This window comes from Scyliorhinus torazame, chromosome 10, assembly GCF_047496885.1.
Source record: "Scyliorhinus torazame isolate Kashiwa2021f chromosome 10, sScyTor2.1, whole genome shotgun sequence".
Lineage (NCBI taxonomy): Eukaryota > Metazoa > Chordata > Chondrichthyes > Carcharhiniformes > Scyliorhinidae > Scyliorhinus > Scyliorhinus torazame.
In genome coordinates, this window is record NC_092716.1 from 17,553,993 (window position 1) to 17,574,380 (window position 20,388).

General features: G+C 46.5%; 1 protein-coding gene across 1 annotated transcript in view; it reads left to right on the forward strand.

Annotated features, from left to right (window-relative positions):
- Positions 1-274: 274 nt before the first annotated feature.
- Positions 275-20,388, forward strand: part of LOC140430373 (synaptic vesicle membrane protein VAT-1 homolog-like) — a 196,671-nt gene continuing 176,557 nt past the window's right edge. The window contains exons 1-2 of the mRNA XM_072517832.1: positions 275-617; positions 17,354-17,483. Of these exons, the coding sequence (XP_072373933.1) occupies positions 409-617; positions 17,354-17,483 (339 nt within the window). The 5' untranslated portion in view covers positions 275-408. The remainder of the gene's footprint in view (positions 618-17,353; positions 17,484-20,388) is intronic.

Below are 20,388 nucleotides of genomic sequence, written 5' to 3' on the forward strand. Positions count from 1 at the left end.
GAACAGGCGCTGGAGTGTGGCGACTAGGGGCTTTTCACAGTAACTTCATTGCAGTGTTAATGTAAGCCTACTTGTGACAATTAAGATTGTTATTATAAAGTATCATTTCAGCGTTGCATATTTGTCAGGGTTTTTAAAAAAAATTGTGACAGGGAGCCCCCGCCCCCCAAACACCACTCAACCCCCGCATCCACAATAACTTTGCACAGAGGAGAGCACATCCCACCGCGGGTTATACTCGCTACAATACGACCCGTCTGACTGTCTGCGCCAGCGCTGTCGCTTCGCTTCATTTGCAGCTCAAGTGGGCAGTGTGGACCGGCACTGTCTGTTGGAGGGAGACACAGACAGACAGACAGAGGGAGTGAGACATTCCGGGTCAGCATCCCCCAGCCCAGCGCTTTCCCCATGGCTAACGAAGGGGTGGATAAAAGCGAGGAGACGGAGCACATGATCGAGAAGGATGCGCCCAGGGAGCGCGGCAGTGCGCTGGGCGACGCCAAGGAGATCCGAGCCGTCATCCTCTCCGCATTCGGGGGGTTAAACAAACTGAGGGTGGCCAAGAAGCCCATGCCCGAACCCCAGGAGGGGGAGGTGAAAATCCGAGTCAAGGCCTGGTTAAGTAGCAGCTTTCATACTCATCTGCAATCACTGCACTTCATCCTATAGACAGCCAGCATCCTATATACATTTACCATCAATATACTGCGTGTGCTTATAGCAGCAACTATCCTACACAATTTAGGGTTATCTATGTGCATATACACTGCATGAATCCTATTCATTCATCATTTCTATACTGTGTGTCCTTATAAACAACCACTGTCCTACATAATTCAATGTTACATATGTGCATATAGACAGCAAGAATCCTATTCATTTACCATTTGTATACTGTGTCCTTATAAACAACCACTGTCCTACATAATTCAATATTACATATGTGCATATAGACAGCAAGAATCCTATTCATTCACCATTTGCATACTGTGTCCTTATAAACAATCACTGTCCTACACAATTCAATATTACATATGTGCATATAGACAGCAAGAATCCTATTCATTCACCATTTGCATACTGTGTCCTTATAAACAATCACTGTCCTACACAATTCAATATTACATATGTGCATATAGATAGCAAGAATCCTATTCATTCACCATTTGTATACTGTGTGTGCTTATAGACAGCCATCACCCTATACATTCAACATCTGTATATTGTATATGTGCATATAGATTAGAAGCATCCTATGCATTCACCATCTGTATACTGTGTGTGTACTTATTGACAGACTGCATCCCATGCAATGACCACCTATATACTGTGTATGCTTATAGACAGCCAAGATCCTATAGACTTACTGCCTGCGTGCTTAGAAGCGGCTAACATCCTAAATATTTACCATTTATATATTATGTCAGTATCATATTTACTGACCATCTATATACCGTGTGCATGCTATAGGCAGCCATCGTCCTACAATTTAACCATCTGTACACTGAGTGCTTATAGACAATCAGCATCCAACAAGGTGGCGATCTGCGTACTGAGTGCTCATAAACTATCAGCACCCTATACAATTGCCTTCTAAATACCGTGTATGTGCTGAGAAAGGGCAGCCAGTATCCTATCCACTGACCATCTATATGCTGTGTGGGTGGTTGGAAAAAGACAGCATCCTTTTCAATTGATGATCTACATTCTCTGTGCTCATAGACAACATCCTATACAACCACCTTCTAAACACTACGTTTGAGTTTATAGGACAGCCAGCAATATACGCTTGCCATCTATATATTGTATAGACTTGCAATATGTGTATACTGTGACTCCCGTCCACATTTATCTCCTTGCTGTGCACTGCTGTACAGGGCAATGCCATGTACCTATTTACCCTTCTCAGTGACAAGTATTGCATCAGATCTATGTGGGAAATACGTACATCGTTTGCACATCAAATAATTAAAAGTCTGCATATAAATCGTAGTTAACCGTTTGCAAGGTAGATGCACTGTTTAGTCGGATGTGAGTTTCTGCAGAAGACGTTTTATTTACGGGGCCCCTCGGGTTTCTAATCATCTCATTCGCCGCTGTGCCATTTCCTCCCCTAATTAGCTGGAAGTGTTTCTCTCTCACGCTGTGTTTCATTCCGCGAGCCGCGAGGTACGCCTTTGGTGACTGATGGAGTTATCAGTTCAGACCCCGATCCAACCTGCTTCAGGGGGCTCAGCACTGGGCCATCAACTCAGCCAGCTCTGCTGGGAGGGGGGGGGGGGCAAGCAGGAGATTACACTTTGTGGCTTCACGGTGTTAATGATGTTGGATTCGGCGGGGCAAGTTTGATATTTTTTGTTTTGACTTAAACGTTGCGAGTTAACTAGGTTGGGATCCGCCCGCAGGTGCTGCTCTGAGCTTCAGCTGACCTGTTGAAACAGTTTGCGAAGCAGGAGCGAAGCTGGGGAAGGGTGGTGACAACAATGTAGATGTGGCTGCGGGGTCAAATGCAGAGAGCTGCGGTGAGGAGTGAAATCTAAAATTGCCCCCCCCCCGAATACGGCGTGGCATTGGGATGTGAAGAAGAGGTTGGGGCGTATTCATTTGCAAGATGCAGAAGGGCTTTGACCATGTGTGTGTGTGTGTGTGTGATTCCCATTTGGTGCAAGAATGAAATTTGCCAGGCGCCAGACACGACTTGTCCAGCCAGCCCGCCATCGATGCAATTCAGAAATGCATCTTAAGCTGCTGTTAATCAATGAGGGAACCAGGGAGATACGCTTTTGGACATGAGCAAAACCAAAAGTTGTGGGAAAGCTGATGTCAAACAGGCGTGCCAGGCAACTTGCAGAAAGGCACAGCCTTGGTCAAAGAGGCAGGTTTTAAGGAGGATGGGAGTGGTGTGGTAGAGAGGTGGAAAGGTTCAGCAAAGGAGCCCCGAACCTCGGGCCTTGCAGCTCAGGGCACTGCCACCAACGGAGCGATCAAACCAGGCATCAGTTGCAAGAGCAGAGAGTTTTCAGGGAGCTGTGAGGCTGGAGGAGATCACGGAGATAGGGGGGGGGGGGGGGGGGGGAAGGGCAACGAGGGGACTTGAAAACAAGGATGAGAATTTTAAAACCAAGATATTGCTTGACTGGGAGGGAGCCAGTTAGATCTGCGAGCATCGGGGCAATAGGGGGACAAGACTTGCGGTGAGTTAAGGCATGGGTAGTGGGGTTGCAGATGATCTCAAAGGGTGGAAAGGTGGGGACCATCCAGAGGTGTGACCAAACAAGCCCAGAGGTTACAAAGACCCAGCTGAGGAGTGTAGCAGCAGGTGGGTGGAGGCTGGGGCAGAGATAGATTTGAACCACCCCCTGTGTACATCCCCCCTTTCCAACATCCCTTTATTCTTTGTGATATTCTCTGAGGACTGTCAGAGGATACAGCAGGATTTAGATTGTTTGGAGACTTGGGCGGAGAGATGGCAGATGGAGTTTAATCCGGACAAATGTGAGGTCATGCATTTTGGAAGGTCCAATGCAGATAGGGAATATACAGTGAATGGTAGAACCCTCAAGAGTATTGAAAGTCAAAGAGATCTAGGAGTACAGGCCCACAGGTCACTGAAAGGGGCAACACAGGTGGAGAAGGTAGTCAAGAAGGCATACGGCATGCTTGCCTTCATTGGCCGGGGCATTGAGTATAAGAATTGGCAAGTCATGTTGCAGCTGTATAGAACCTTAGTTAGGCCACACTTGGAGTATAGTGTTCAATTCTGGTCGCCACACTACCAGAAGGATGCGGAGGCTTTAGAGAGGGTGCAGAAGAGATTTACCAGAATGTTGCCTGGTATGGAGGGCATTAGCTATGAGGAGCGGTTGAATAAACTCGGTTTGTTCTCACTGGAACGAAGGAGGTTGAGGGGCGACCTGATAGAGGTCTACAAAATTATGAGGGGCATAGACAGAGTGGATAGTCAGAGGCTTTTCCCAGGGTAGAGGGGTCAATTACTAGGGGGTGTAGGTTTAAGGTGAGAGGGGCAAGGTTTAGAGTAGATGTACGAGGCAATTTTTTTACGCAGAGGGTAGTGGGTGCCTGGAACTCGCTACCGGAGGAGGTGGTGGAAGCAGGGACGATAGTGACATTTAAGGGGCATCTCCCCCCCCCCCCCCCCCCCCCCCCCCCCCCCGCCCCATTATTCTGACCAGTAGAATTCACCTGCTACAATCTCCCCTGTGAGCACTTCCACATTTTTGAAGATCTCTGTCAGGTTATCCCTTAACCCTTTCAACGCCTAGCAAAACAATTTCACTTCTCTCGCTGTAATCTGGTAACACATCTGATTGAACCTACCCTGCGCCTTATCCATTGTTTCAAAAAAATAATTTCTATAAAGGATTAGCTTGGGGGCAGCAGATAGGGAACACCATTACAGAAGCTCAGGAGATAGACAGTATCATAGTTTGTTTTTAAAGGAGTAATATTATTACATTTTAAATATTACATTTGGTCTGACAAACGGCAGTTTGAAAATAACAAATGGACTCTGTGTGTTTCTACATTGTGCACGGTTTTGTAATAGACGGTTTTGTCTGTAGTGACATGCTGATTTGCTTTACTTATGGCTATACTACATGCGGTCAGAGCAGTAGAGTGGAGGTACAGAGTTACAGCATGTCAAGAAGGAAGAAGCACAGGAGAAGGACATTCAACCCCTCAAATCTGTGCTGTCATTCAATTAGATCATGACTGCTCTTTATCTCATTCCCCCATTACCCAGCTTTGCTTTACTCCTTGATAATATTAATGAAGAAAACTGAGTCTCGAATGGTTCAGCAACCACAATCTTTTGGCGGCGAGAGTTCCAGATTTTTACTGCCCGTTTGCGAAGAAATGCTTCCTGATATTACTCTTGAATTGCCCAGCTGTAATTTTAAGATATCTCCTTCTGTATTTCTGAACTTCTCTCCCGAAACCCCACTGCTCTTTTTATAGAAACATTGATGGGACCATGATTAAGCCTTTCGCTCCTCAAGCCTCTCCCACCATTCAGTTAGGATAGCTCGTTCGGCAGTTGAACCCCACCTGCCTTCTTTGGTTCCACGGTGGCACAGTGGATAGCACTGCTGCCTCACAGCGCCAGGGACCCGGGTTCGATTCTGGCCTTGGGTGACTGTGTGGAGTTTGCACATTCTCCCCGTGTCTGCGTGGATTTCTTCCAGATCTTCCATTTTCCTCTCACTGTTCAAAGATGTGCAGATTAGGTGGATCGGATCTGCTAAATTGCCCCTTATGGTCAAACGATTAGGTGGGGTTACTGGGATTGGGCGGGGGAGTGGGCCTAGGTTAGGGGTGCTCTTTTGGTGGGTCGGTGCAGACTCGATGGGCCGAATGGCCTCTCTCTCTCTGCACTGTAGGGATTCTATGGTCCCTCAATACCCTTACTAAATGCATACATCAGTTTTAACATTTTCTCTGGGTGCTCCGGTTTCCCCCCACAGTCCAAAGATGTGCAGTTTAGCTGGATTGGCCATGTGAAAATGCCCTTTAGTGCCCAGCAATGTGTAGGTTAGTCTACGGCGTTACGGGACAGGGTGGGGTGGATGGGGGAGTGGCCCAGGGTAGAGTGCCCTTTCAGACTCGATGGGCTGCATGGCCTCCTTCTGCACTGTAGAGATTCTATGGTTAAAATAAAATAGGCTTGAAGGAGCGTTGTGAAGGGGAAAATAAAGATAGAGAGGTGGAAAAGTGTAAGTGAAGAATCCCGGAGCTTACTGCATGAGAAGTAAAAACAATGACAAATGTAGTAGAGTGCTGTCTAAACTAAAGGGAAAGGAAAAAATTGTGAAGTTTTAAAATCACAATCCTGTGGAGTTCTGATGCCTTGTAATGGTAGAACAGAAGGTTCCTATATGTCTCTACCTGTCCTAGCACTCATCTAGGAACAGCAGAGATCTGGCATTTGCCTTGTATGGCACAAGGAACAAATGGCGGGGGGGGGGGGGGGGGGGGGGGGGGGGCGAGGGCGGGGGGGAATAATAATAAAATACTGCTCAAAATCTGAAATAAAAACAGAAAGTGCTGGAAATACCCAGCAGGCCTGGCAGCAGCTGTAGAGAGAGAAATGTTTTGAGTCAACTATGACCCTTCTTCAGAAGAAGCTTAGGTCCAGGGCTGGACACAAAATACAGTACTGAGGGAGGGCTGCTGTGTCAGAGGTGCCATCTTTCAGATGGGATGCTAACGGAGGCTTTATGTCCTCTCACATGGGTGTACATGATGACGTGGCAGTTTGCTGAAGAAGGGCAGGGGAGCATGCCTGGTGTCTCGGCCCCCAATCAATATCATCAAAAACAGATTGTCTGCTCATTATTTGTGAGTTTGCTGTGTGAAAAGTGGTTGCTGTATTTCCTCCAACACAACAGTGGCTGCAGTTGAAACAACTTCATTGGCTGTAAGATTCTTTGAGACATTTGCAGATATGAAAGGCAGTTCTTTCCTTCCTACATGACAAAAATTGCAGTTTTAGCATTCTAAATTGACTCAAGATCCACCACTTTTTGGGGGAGAGAGTTAACTTTCACTACCCTTTTTACTTTCATCAGAACCATGATTCTCTTGTTTGATCATCTACAAATACAGATCGTTGCCGCACATTGACACCCTCTAACGTCCAGATGCTGACAGCATCGATGACACCTCTTCACCCTAATAACCCAGCTCTGACTCTCGCATCCACTCTGAGTGAAGCCCCACCTTGAATCAGGGGATCAGGGGTTATGGGGAGAAGGCAGGAGAATGGGAATGAGAAAATTATCAGCCATGACTGAATGGTGGGAGCAGACTCAATTGGCCGAGTGGTCTAATTGTGCTCCTATGCCTTATGGTCTTCTAATCTCCTCGAGTATCATGGAACACCCAGCTTGAACACGGCCCCCTTCTTCTCTTGTGACCAGCACCTGCTTTGCAACCTCACCGTCCGCTGTCACGTCTTTGGTGGAAACACCTACCAGCATTTAGCCCCCAAACATCTGGAACAACCTTCCTAAACCCCTCCCCTTGTCATCTTACTCTCGCACCCCCCTCCCACCCACTTCAAAAGCCATGTTAAAAAACCCTATTGCTTAGACTTTGCCTTCCGTCATCTCCCTCTAACCCATCTCCTGCCACAACATGGGGCCTGCCTTCCTGTTTTTTTTCTATTCCCATAGAGACATTTTGTTACATTTCAGACAATGTAAAGTTGCAAATTGTTCTCTTTATAGATGCTGTCAAACCTGTGTTCAGCTGATTTCTGATTTTGACAAGACGCTTACATTTAAAGTGGTGACCTTCTTTATAACAGCTGGTACAGCGCCTTCTGTGTATTTCTGGCATTCCACAATTCAATTCATACATTAATAAGTAGTTTGGCTCCAGGTGTTAACATTTTAATGATTTCTACCCTGCCAAACAGATCCAATCATCATCGATTCATTGAAAAATGCATGTGGCAATATCCATATGTGATTCAATCCACCACTTTAAATATTAGATTCCTTTCACTCTTAACCTCAGGACATCTTATTTGTTATGGTAGGTAGAGACTATCACCTGACACAATAAGTAATGGAAACGCGTTTTATAGGATTAACATAAAGTATTGCAACTTGCCGAGCTTTCAAACAAGATGCCTATGGCAGATTTTCTAATTGCAACTTGGAAGCAAAAATGCTGGCTACCATTTTATAGAAAGGAGGGCAATTTCAAATACCCTACAATGGTCTTTCCATTGAATGGAAGCCTGCTTCACCATTCATTAAGATCATGGCTGACCTGCCACCTAACTCCATATTCCCGTTTTTGTTCCATTTCCTTTAATAGAAATGTATCAATCTCAGATTTCAAAGTAACACTTGGCCTAGAATCAATTGCAATTTATAGACCAGGGTCTGGATTCTCCAGTCCCCCAGCCTTGTGTTTCTCGGTGGCGCGCCATTCGCTGTCAGCGGAACTCCCTAGTCCCACCGCTTCTCAATGGGATTTCCCATTGAAGCCAGCACGTCTCCAGGAAACCCGAGGGCGGGGGGTGAGCTGCCGACGGGAACAGAGACCAGCCTGTCTAGTTCTGCACTCCCCAAGCAGCAGAAATAGCTTTTAGTTAATATCTTACGAATGTATGAACAAGGAGCAGGAGTCGGCCCCTTGAGACTGCTCCGCCATTCAATAAGATCATGGCTGATCTGATAGCCACCTCAAATCTGCATCCCACCTACTCCCGATAAAATATCACCTCCTATGCTTACAAAGAATCTAACTGCATCTGTCTGAAAATTATTCGAAGACTGCTTCTGCCACCTTTCCTGAAAGAGAGTTCCAAAGATTCACCACCCTCTGAGTAAAATAATATCACCTCCTTTCTGTCCTATATGGGCTGCCCCTTATTTTTAAACAGTGACCGCTAGTCCTAGATTTTCCCACAAGGTTCTCTTCATCCACCCGGTCAAGAAGACCCCTCAGGATCTTGTATGTTTCAATCAAGTTGCCTCTTGCTCTTCTAAACTCTAGCGGTTACAAGTCTAACGTTTCTTCATAAGACTACCCACCCATTCCAAGTATTTGTCTGATAAACCTTCTCTGAACTGCTACCATCCTTCCTGAAATAAGGTGACCAATACTGTACACAGCACTCCAAATGTGGCCTCACTACAGCCCTGCACAACTGAAGCATGACCTCCCTACTTCTGTATCCAATTCCCCTCACAGTGAATGGTAACATTCTATTAGCTTTCCTAATTACTTGAAAATCCTGATCAAATCAGCCCCATAACCTGCCAAATTCCAGAGAATAAAAATTGTGTGATCTCTCTGCATAATTCAACCCTTCGCTTCTGTGTAAATCTCCGCCGCACCCCCTTCAAGGACATTATATGGTCCCCAGAACTGCTCATTGTACTCCAGGTGTGGTCAGAGGTTGGGGGGGGGCAAAATATTGGCATAATGGTGATATCACTGGACTGATAAACCAGAGACTCGCGCCCTAGGGACAGGTGTTCAAATCCCACCGTAGCAGCTGGTGGAATTTAAATTCAATTAATTAAATCTGGAATTGAAAGCTAGTCTCAGTAAAAAGACATGGCAACTGTCACAAATTGTTGAAAAAACCCATCTGATTCATTTAGGGAGGGAAATCTGCCATCCTTATCTGGTCTGGCCTACATGTGACTCCAGCAATATGGCTGACTCTTAACTGAATAGGCACAGCAATTCGTGATGAGCAACAAATGCTGACCCTGCCACCAACGGCCACATGCCATGAAAGAATGAAGAAATGAAGGGCCTTGCATAGCTGTACATAACGTCTACCATCTTGTATTCTAATCCTCGAGATTATAAACCTACTTCCTTCACTGTGTCTAATGAGAGCAACAGATTCCCATTAGAATCATGGGATTGGTGGAGTCATTTTGGGGTTGGGTTGGGTTCAAGGCGGCATACTTGGAGGATGGGAGTGAGAAATCCGGCTGAACCCCTGGTGTTGATTTGGTAATCTGATATTTGAGCAAAGCAATCTACTGCAGTGTTTTTCAAACTTTTTTTCCGGGGACCCATTTTTACCAACCGGCCAATCTTCGGGACCCAACCCGGCTGACCTTCGCGACCCACGCCGGCCGACCTTCGCGACCCACGCCGGCCGACCTTCGCGACTCACGCCGCCCGACCTTCGCGACCCACACTGGCCGACCTTTGCGACCCACGCCGGCCGACCTTCGCGACCCACGCTGGCCGACCTTCGCGACCCACGCCGGCCGACCTTCGCGACGCACACTGGCCGACCTTTGCGACCCACGCCGGCCGACCTTCGCGACCCACGCTGGCCGACCTTCGCGACCCACGCCGGCCGACCTTCGCGGCCCACCATTTTCTCTTACTCTGTTTGCTGCTGACAAAATGGAGGAATCGCAATCGCGCCCAAAGCACCTGATGGTGACGTTCGGGGGGGGGCGTGCCCTGCTCTCTACCTCCCTTCAGGCAGGAAGAATTTAAAAATAAATCTTCTGCATCTCCGATTGCGCAAATTCGCAGGCAAGAGCCGCAGCAGCCGGTATTTGTTTTACAAATTCGGGGGGGTGAGGGGGGTGGGGTTTATTTGATAAAGTTTAACAGGAAAAAAATGCAGAAACTGAAAATGTTTTCATCCTCTAGAAATTGGAGGTTCACCACATTTCACCTAAACATTACAATTAAAAATGTAAAAAAATAAAAGACTCTTAAAAATCAATTAATTGATAAAGCTTCCAAATACGAACTGCAGGCACGTTGTTTTGGAATGTTTAAAAATCAAGATTAAAAAAGTTGGCATCGCTTGGTTGAAGTTACAGCTGCAATGAAACCATCGCTGTATCACTCACCATTCTTGGATTCAGAGACTTCCACGTCATCAGCATCAAAGTTCAGAAAGCAACCAATCACATCATTCTCCCGAACATTTTGCAGACAATGCCGGCTGCGAACGGCCTTCAAAAAGGCTGCGACCGGATTTTTTAAAATGCGGCCGCACTGCGCATGTGTGCCCTCTCCGCACCGATGAGCGGCCACGCATGCGCAGTGCGGCTGCATTTTTTAATATGTTCGTGGCCATTTTGAAGGCCGCTTGCAGCCGGCATTATTAAAAACCGGCTGCTGCGGTTGTTGCGGGAGCCCCCGACGGATGGCGCCGCGACCCTCCCGACACCAGCCCGTGACCCACCTGATATGCCATCAATTAAGATGGAAAACGCAGAGTAAATTAACTCTGGCTTTAATTGACTTACAACAGAGCTGGTAGCGTGCCCCAAAATGAGGCAGTGTGAGAGGTCGGCAGCTTATATACCCAGGCCCTTGGAGGAGGAGCCACGGGCAGAGCCAAAACCGTACAACATGTAATATAGTGGCAATGCTGTACAACACGCGGTTTCACCACACCACCCAAGAGTTACACCCCCGACTTTGACAATGCCTGATCTACTGTATTCCAGGATGCCAGTCTGGCTTTTTGATGGGCTCTGGAAAGTTAGTCCTGTCACTGCAAATGAGGGTTTTTTCCATGAACGAATAAAGTAAAACTTAATGCTATAGTAGCCTGTGTGTCAATATACAGGGTCTCAGCTGCACAAGCATTACCATTGCTTTGTAATTTCCAACACTGCACTTTATTGCCAGTTCATTCCAGCGAGATAACAATACACACTTGGGGTCCTCAGGACTTGTCTATTGATTCCGTCTGTATTTAATTGCTTTGCGCTTTTAAGAAGTAGAACATGTTTCTGGAGAGGCAAAATGCACTCCATGTCAGGCACACTGAAACACCACTTTGTTGGAATTCTCAATCATTTCTTTTGGACAGTTTTAAATATGATGAAGGGTTTCTCTGGATACGGGCCAACCAAAGAAAGAATGAGAAGCATGGTGTAAGACTGTGGGTCCTTTTAAACCATTCCAGCAGCAGACAATAATCTTGGCCTCATTACCAATTCCCTCACCAGTGTCACTGAATAACGGTGTCCAAGTATGACTGAATTTGGACTGCTTCATGGAGATCCAACTGTCAACTGTTGAGTCCAACTCATGCATTCCAATTCGCACCATTGATGGCTGTTTCTCAGGAGATTGCTGTTTTACTGCTCACGCTAGTTTAATTTCTTGCCTGCTATGGGCAAAACAGGTGTGAGGCATGGATTTTTTTTCTCCACTTCTCTTCTGCTGGCAAAGCTAATTTCTCAGCCCACATAGATTATCATAGAATTTACAGTGCAGAAGGAGGCCATTCGGCCCATCGAGTCTGCACCGGCTCTTGGAAAGAGCACCCTACCCAAGGTCAACACCTCCACCCTATCCCCATAACCCAGTAACCCCACCCAACACTAAGGGCAATTTTGGACACTAAGGGCAATTTATCATGGCTAATCCACCTAACCTGCACATCTTTGGACTGTGGGAGGAAACCGGAACACCCGGAGGAAACCCACGCACACGTGGGGAGGATGTGCAGACTCCGCACAGACAGTGACCCAAGCCGGAATCGAACCTGGGACCCTGGAGCTGTGAAGCAATTGTGCTATCCACAATGCTACCGTGCTGCCCATATACATTGGTGTCATCACTTGTTTCCAAATTTACCCGAGTGTATAAAATAGGAGTGAGTTTCGAAAGTGAGGACCCAGTTTACTTGTGGAATCGTATCCCACTGAACATGGTTCCATGTTAGAAGTGCGGCATCATTCTGAGCTTAGGAGTCTGAGAACAGGGCATTCTAATGGATTGAATGGTTATGCTTGCATCTTGTGTTCTGTCCGTGCTGCCCTATCATCCCTCTGTGCTCTGACCATGACCTTCTTTACATCTCCCGCTCCCTGCATTTCATCATTCGAGGCAGTATCTTCAGTCCTTAGTTCTCTATGAAATGGAATTTTCTTTCTGAGCCCTGCAGCCTTGTCATGGAAGCAGGGACAGGAGTCGACCATTTCACGTTCCCCCATTTCAATCAGATAATGACTGTTCTGCACCTCAATTCCATTTACCTGCCTTTGCTCCATACCCCTTGATCCCCGTTACCAAAGAAAAATCTTGTTGATCCTAATCCTGAAAGCATCAACAGATTTTTGAACAAGAGTGTTCCAGATCTCTATGATCTCTGTGTGTGAGCAAATGCCTCCTCATTGCCCTCCTAAAATGACCTGGCCCTGTTTTTAAGATTATGCCTTCTAGTTCTACACTCTTCCTACCAGAGGAAATCGTTTCTTAGTATCTATCCTATCGAACCCCTTCATCTATCTATCTGCCTCCAAGAGCTGCCTCAAGAGCTGTCACTTCGACTGTTGGAGATCACCTCCCCAAATCTCTTCCTGTTAGTATTTGTCACCTTGTGCACTTCTGTTGCGGGACATTCCCTATCTTGAAAATATTGCTTGCATTGTTGGATCTTGAGTTACGGCTGGGGAAGGACTTCCTAAAAGCCTCAAGCAAATGGTTTGTTTAACTCATATTTTGTGTAATTACGGAGAAGAATTTCCAATTGTAAGTGCTCCTGCAGTGATAATGGATAGTAAAGCAAAGCAGTGGAGGGAATTGACTGCTTCAGCAGGAAGGCAATCTTAATTACATCACAACTGTTGAAGATGAGACTGTGTCCTTGTCTTCATTACAAAAAATAGGCTACCTGTCTGCTCTCTGATGTCCCAGCATCATCAAACAACTGGAAACAAAACACTCAGAAACGTACATTTTATTTATATTGCCGATGTTAATGCGCTTTATTATTTATGAGATAGTAAATTTAGACTACAACGCGAGCACACAGTGAATAATGGCTACCTCAGCCGAATTATAGAGTAGGGGGCTTGAATTTGTCAAGAGAAATTACTGTCAGTGATGTTATCTTATAAATGCACTTGCACCTAATGCCTTGTAATTGCAAAGGAGGTGATTGATAGTTCTGGAAGAAAAATTTGCTTTGAGTCAATTAACCATTCGCTGAGCCAAATTTGTGCTCTTGCGTCAATTAGAGTCATAGAGTATTATAGAACACAAAATAGGCCCTTCAGTCCATCATGTTTGTGCTGGCTATCAAGCATTTATCTATTCCCATCCCATTTCACAGCACTTTGTCCGGATTCTTGTATGCTATGGCATCCCAAGTGCTCATCTAAATGCTTCTTCAGTGTGATGAGGTTTCCTGCCTCTACCTCTACCTATTGCCCCTGCCCCATTAGAATGTACCGTAGGATATATTTTTCTTGCTCATTCAATGGCTCAATGTATAAATGCATCGCATGGTACAGCTGCACTCCAAGGAACTCCCCAATTTCATCCCTGTGCTGTGTACACATCGTGTACAGGTGCTTAGGATAGAGAGGCTACAAATCAGCAGATCTCCCTCTCCTGAGGTAGCGTTAGACTTGGAGGAATAGTCACCTCCTGCTGGGCAGGAATCATTCAACCTTGTTTTAAAGTTATATTTTCTGCCCTCATTTTGGCATTTATGAATTCGATGCCGATGGAAAATCGTCAGGCTGTAATTTCAGCCTCCCACCAGTGACGATGCTGCAGGTTCTCCACTGGTGAAAGGATGCGGTTCTAACCTGACTAACTGCATATAGACAAATTTGGTTGGAAATACCTGACAGCAAATGCATGAAAATGAAGAAATAAGTAGATTGATAGGTTTTTTAAAAAAAAGTTTCAATTTGATTGTTTAAAGGGCAGCACGGTGGCACAGTGATTAGCACTACTGCTTCACAGATCCAGGGACCTGGGTTCAATTCCGGTCTCGGGTGACTGTGTGGAGTTTGTACTTTCTCCCCGTGTCTGCGTGGATTTTTTCCGGGTGCTCCGGTTTCCTCCCACAGTTCAAAAATTATGCAGATTAGATAGATTGGCCATGCTAAAATTGCCCCTCAGTGTCCAAAAGGTTAGGTAGGGTTACTGTGTTCCAGGGGTAGGATAAAGGCATGGGCTTAAGTTGGGTGCCCTTTGCATGGGCCGGTGCTGACTTGATGGGCCAAATGGCCTCCTTCTGCACTGTAAATTCTATGATTCTATGACTATCATTGTTTGTCATGAAAACCCATCTGGTTCATGACTCCCCTTCAGGGAAGGAAATCTGCCATCCTTACCTGGTCCGGCCTACATGTGCCTCAAGATCCTCAGCCATGTGGTTGACTCTTAACTGCCCTCTGAAATGCCACTCAGTTCAAGGACAATTTGGGATGTGCAACAAATGCTAGGTTTAATTGACAGCGACGTCCACATCCCATGGAGAAATAAATAATAAAATCATGGAACAATGGCTGTGAACCACAACAAAAGGTCAGTTAGCCCGTATGAAATTTTGAGAGACAGTCACAATTCTGTCAGGAACTGGTCTCTGGATTCATTTCAACATTTTGACATGACGTGGAAGGTGAGGGCCTGGGGAGGTAGGTGGTAAAGCGGGAGAGGGTGACATAGAACATAGAACATACAGAGCAGAAGGAGGCCATTCGGCCCATCGAGTCTGCACCGAACCACTTAAGCCCTCACTTCCACCCTATCCCCGTACCTCAATAACCCTCCTAACCTTTTTGGACACTAAGGGCAATTTATCATGGCCAATCCACCTAACCTGCACATCTTTGGACTGTGAGAGGAAACCGGAGCACCCGGAGGAAACCCACACAGACACGGGGAGAACGTGCAGACTCCGCACAGACAGTGACCCAGCGGGGAATCGAACCTGGGACCCTGGCACTGTGAAGCCACAGTGCTATCCACTTGTGCTACCATGCTGCCCCATGACGTTCGACATTGGTTCCCAAAGCTCTCTACACTGGGGTTTTCCACATATCATGTCTGGGTTTGTTACAAGTAATCAAGAGAGAATTATTGTGATGATTATATACCAACTCCATTGTGTTTTTAAAAAAATTATTCAAGGGGTGAGAGCATCGCTGGCTTGGCCAGCATTTATTGTCCATCCCTAATTGCCCTTGAAAATGTGGTAGTGAGTTGCCTTCTCGAATCCCTGCAGTCCTTGAGGAATAGGTACATCCACAGTGCTGTAAGGAAGGGATTACCAGGATTTTGATCCAGTGATGGAACAGCCAATATATTTCCAAGTCAGTATGGTGAGTGACTTGGAGGGGAACCTCCAAGTGGTGGTGTTCCCATGTGTCTGATACCCTTGTCCTTATAGATGGTAGTGGTCATGGGTTTGGAAGGAGCTGCCTAAGATGCCTTTGTGAGTTTCTCCAGTACATCCTGTAGATGTTACACAGTGCTGCTTCTGTTCAGCGATGGTGGAACGAGTGAATGTTTGTGGAAGGGACGCCAATCAAGCTGGCAGCATTGTCCTGGATGAGCTTCTTGAGTGTTGTTGGAGCTGCACTCATCTAGGCAAGTGGGGAGCATTCCATCACAATGCTGACTTGTGTCTCGGCGATGGTGGACAGGCTTTGGGAAGTCAAGAGGTTGAAGGGCCGAATTGCCTACTTCTGCACCTGTAGTGATTGCACTAGAAAGGGTGCAGAAGAGATTCACCAAGATGTTGCCTGGGCTGGAGTGTTTCAGCTATGAGGAAAGGCTGGTTAGGCTAGGGTTGTTCACCTTAGAACAGAGAGGGCTGAGTTGGGGGGGGGGGCCTGGATTGAGGTGTACAAAATTATGAAGGACATAGATAGGAAGGAACTTTTCCACTTAGTAAGAGGATCAATAACAAGGGGGCATAGATTTAAGGTAAAGGGCAAAAGAATTAGAGGGGGTTTGAGGGAAAACCCAAGGGTGGTGGGAACCTTGAACTCGCTGCCTGAAAGGGTGGTAAAGGTGCAAACTCTCACAACATTTAAGAAGCCTTTAGATGAGCGATTGAAATGCCTCAGCATACAAGTCTATGGACCACATGCTGGAAAATGGGATTAGAATAGAAGAATAGATAGCTGCTTAATGACCGGCCCAGGCACTATGGACATCTTTTTGTGTTCTATGACTCTAATTGAAAGAAAGGTTGCAGGGTTCAGACAAGCAGACTCTGGCTGGCCAGTCTGGCTATGAAATGCAGCAGGTCTTTGTATAATTGGGGAGGTGGTGGCGCAGTGGAATTGTCACTGGACAAGTGATCCAGAAAGTCAGGGTGATGCTCTGGGTACTCAAACTCCACCACGGCAGATGGTGAATCTGAATTCAATCAAATTCTGAAATGACAGGCCTAAGGATGACCATGTCTGGTTCACTAATGTCCTTTAGGGAAGGAAGATCTGCCGTCCTTACATGGGTCTGGCCGACATGTGACTCCAGGCCCACAGCAATATGGTTGACTCTTAGATGTCCTCAGGCCCAGCCAGACATGCCCACATCCCATAAATGAATAAACAAATAAAAGCAATCTCTCTTTGACGTTGGCCTGTGACGCCCATAGGGGCTCGTTAGTGGCTTCCAGGGATAACGATGTGTGAGTTTCCCCGATACTGCCAGTTTCTTTTGTTCGGGGGGGGGCGGGGGGGGGGGAACGTAGACAGATATGGATTCAGCCAGCTTAAAGGTCATCGTCCAGTTTAAATTTGGTTTTGAAATAGCAATAGGCATCTGAGGATATCTTTACATATTTTATAAAACATATACAAGGTGAGGTCCTATGTCTTATTTTGAGCGTATTCACTTTTCTCAAACTTACCCTGATCATTTTAAACACCTCAATCAGATCACCCCTTAATCTCTGATGTTCAAGGGTATACAAGATTAGTCTATCCAATCGCCCTCATAATTTTACCCCCGTTTAGTTCCGGTATCAGACTGCTGATTCCCTCTAAATTCAGTCTATGCTATCTCAGGTGCAGCATCCAAAACATTTCTGATTTGATCATTTCTTTTTTTCTAGTGGCTTGAATTTCATAGACTTGATGGTTCGACAAGGCAATATAGAAAACCCGCCAAAGACACCACTGGTCCCTGGTTTCGAGTGCTCTGGGATTGTGGAAGGCCCAGGAGACAATGCAAAAGGCTTTGAGGTTGGTATTGTCCTCTCTCCTTCATCAATATTATTACCATTGTCCACTGAGTTTACCTCTCCTTCTCCAAATTTCCATGTGCTCTTCCTTCTTCATGTTTCCTCACTTGGTCAAAATTCATTACGCGGGCGAGATTTTCTGGCCCTTCCTGTCGGTGGGATCTTCCGGTCCTGCTGAAGGATACCCCCCGCGGCGGTTTTCCTGTTGGCGCGGCGTCCGAGCAACGCAAATTTCCATTGATTTCGACAGGACTGTAAAATCCCATTGGTGGCCAATGGTGAGCGGGAACACACCGTCACCAAGAGTCGCCCAGTGGTACCACCACAGACCGAGCTGACTGAATCCTAAAGGATGTAGCTGCTAGACTTGGACTGCGGCAGGTGGCGAGGGAACCAATAAGAGGGAAACATACCTGACCTCATTCTCACCAACCTGCCTACCGCAGATACATCTGTCCATGGCAATATTGGTGGAAGTGACCACCGCACAGTCCTTGTGGAGACAAAGTCCCGTCTTGTCTTAAGTGGGCAGCACGGTAGCATAAGTGGCTAGCACTGTGGCTTCACAGCGCCAGGGTCCCAGGTTCGATTCCCCACTGGGACACCATCTGTGCGGAGTCTGCACGTTCTCTCCGTGTCTGCGTGGCTTTCCTCCGGGTGCTCCGGTTTCCTCCACAGTCCAAGGACATGCAGGTTAGGTGGATTGGCCATTTTAAATTGCCCTTAGTGTCCGAAAGGGTGAGGAGGGGTTATTGGCTTACGGGGATAGGGTGGAAGTGAAGGCTTAAGTGGGCCGGTGCAGACTCGATGGGCCGAATGGCCTCCTTCTGCACTGTATGTTCTATGTTGACATTGAGGATACCTTCCATCATGTTGTCTGGCACTACCACCATGCTAAATAGGATAGACTTTGAACAGATCTAGCAATTCTGTGGGCCATCATCAGCAGCAGCAGAATTGTATTCAACCCCAATCTCTAAACTCATGACCCGACATATCTCCCACTCTCGCTTTACCACCAAGCCAGGGGATTAACCATGGTTCAATGAACAGTGCAGGAGGACATGCCAGCAGCAATAGCAGATATACATAAAAATGAGGTGTCAACCTGCTCAAGCTACAATACAGGACTACTTGTATGCCAAACAGCTTAAGCAGCAAGTAATAGAGCAAAGAGATCCCACAATCAACAGATCAGACAAGCGGACTCTGATTGGTAGGGATGTTACCATGGAGAATGCCGCAGGGAACAACAAAACACGCGCCCAACTCTGGAATCTTTCCCACCTTCCCCTGCCAAGCTACTTTAAGCCATCCACACTGAGATATTCCTGATCCTGATGAGGCACACGGCACTGTCCCAATGCGGGTCCATTTACTCAAGAACCTTTCCAGCCCTCCCCCCACCTTCATCCACTGCTCCAGTTGACCTCAATGGCCTGTTTGACCTGAAGGTTTAGACCATCCCCGTGCAGCACCACAGATCAACGGAGGTAGCTGATCAAAAAAAACTAACTGCACTTAGACAAACATTACATGCATGAGAATATTCTCAAATGGTTTTCTAATCTCCTTAGATTGTCATGTTTTACAACAACACAGCTGCACACTTCAATATCGCAGCAAAGTCACCTAAATATTTGTGTGAAAAATGAATCCTGACATGTAGCTCATTGTGCTTGGAGAGCAAATTAAAAACAGCAACTTGCATTTATACACTGCTTTTAATGTAATAACACACCCAAATGCCATTTCCAAGAGCGGAATGAATTGTCTCTGAGCCAAAGAAGGATACATAGGGCTGGATCTCCCTCTCCCAGGTCGAGTTAGCGGACAGCAGTGCCCATATAACTGGGCACCATGACATGAATGCTGTGACCACTGCCGACCAGCCTGTTTCCACCCAAGCTGCACTGTGGAGGAGATAATTACAGGCCAGTGAGACCAACATCAGCGTTCGGGAAATTATTGGAAGAGATCCTGAGGGACAGAACTACTCTCCACTTGGGTGAATGAAGGATAGTCAACATGGCTTTGTCAGGGGGAGATCGTTCCAAACAAACTTGATCAAATTTTTCGAGGAGGTGACTAGGTGTGTAGCTGCACAGTTGATGCAGTCTACGTGGACTTCAGTGAGACTTTTGACAAGGTCCCGCATGGAATCCTGGCCAAGAAGATAAGGTCTCTTGGGATCCAGGGCAAATTGGATCCAAAATTGGCGCAGTGAGAGGAGGCAGAGGGTGATGGTCGAAGGTTGTTTTTGTGACTGGAAGCTGTGTCTGGTGGTGTACTGCAGAAATCGGTACTGGGTGCCTTGCTGTTTGTATTAACAATCTCGCCATCAAAGTAGGAGGTAAAACCAGTAACTTCGCAGATCACATGAAAATGGGTAGTGTGGTAAATAGCAAGGAGGAAAGCCTTGCAGGATGATATAGATGAGCTGGTCATTGGGCAGAAGAGTGGCAAATGGAATTTAATCTGGAAAAGTGTGAGGTAATGCATTTTGGTAGGATTAATAAGGCAAAGGAATACGCGATGAATGGTTTCATAGAATTTACAGTGCAGAAGGAGGCCACCCGGCCCATCGAGTTTGCACCGGCTCTTGGAAAGAGCACCCTACCCAAGATCAACACCTCCACCCTATCCCCACAACCCAACAACCCCACCCAACACTAAGGGCTGGTAGGATGCGAGAAAATGCAGAGGATCAGAGAGACCTTGGGGTGCATATCCAAAGATCCCTGAAGGCAACAGGACAGGGAGATAAGGTAATTAAGAAAGCATATGGGAATCTTGTCTTTCTTAGCCGAGGCATACAATATAAGAACAGGGAGGTTATGATGGAGCTGCATAAATTGTAGGCCACAGCTAGAGTACTGTGTGTAGTTCTGGTCACCACCCTACAG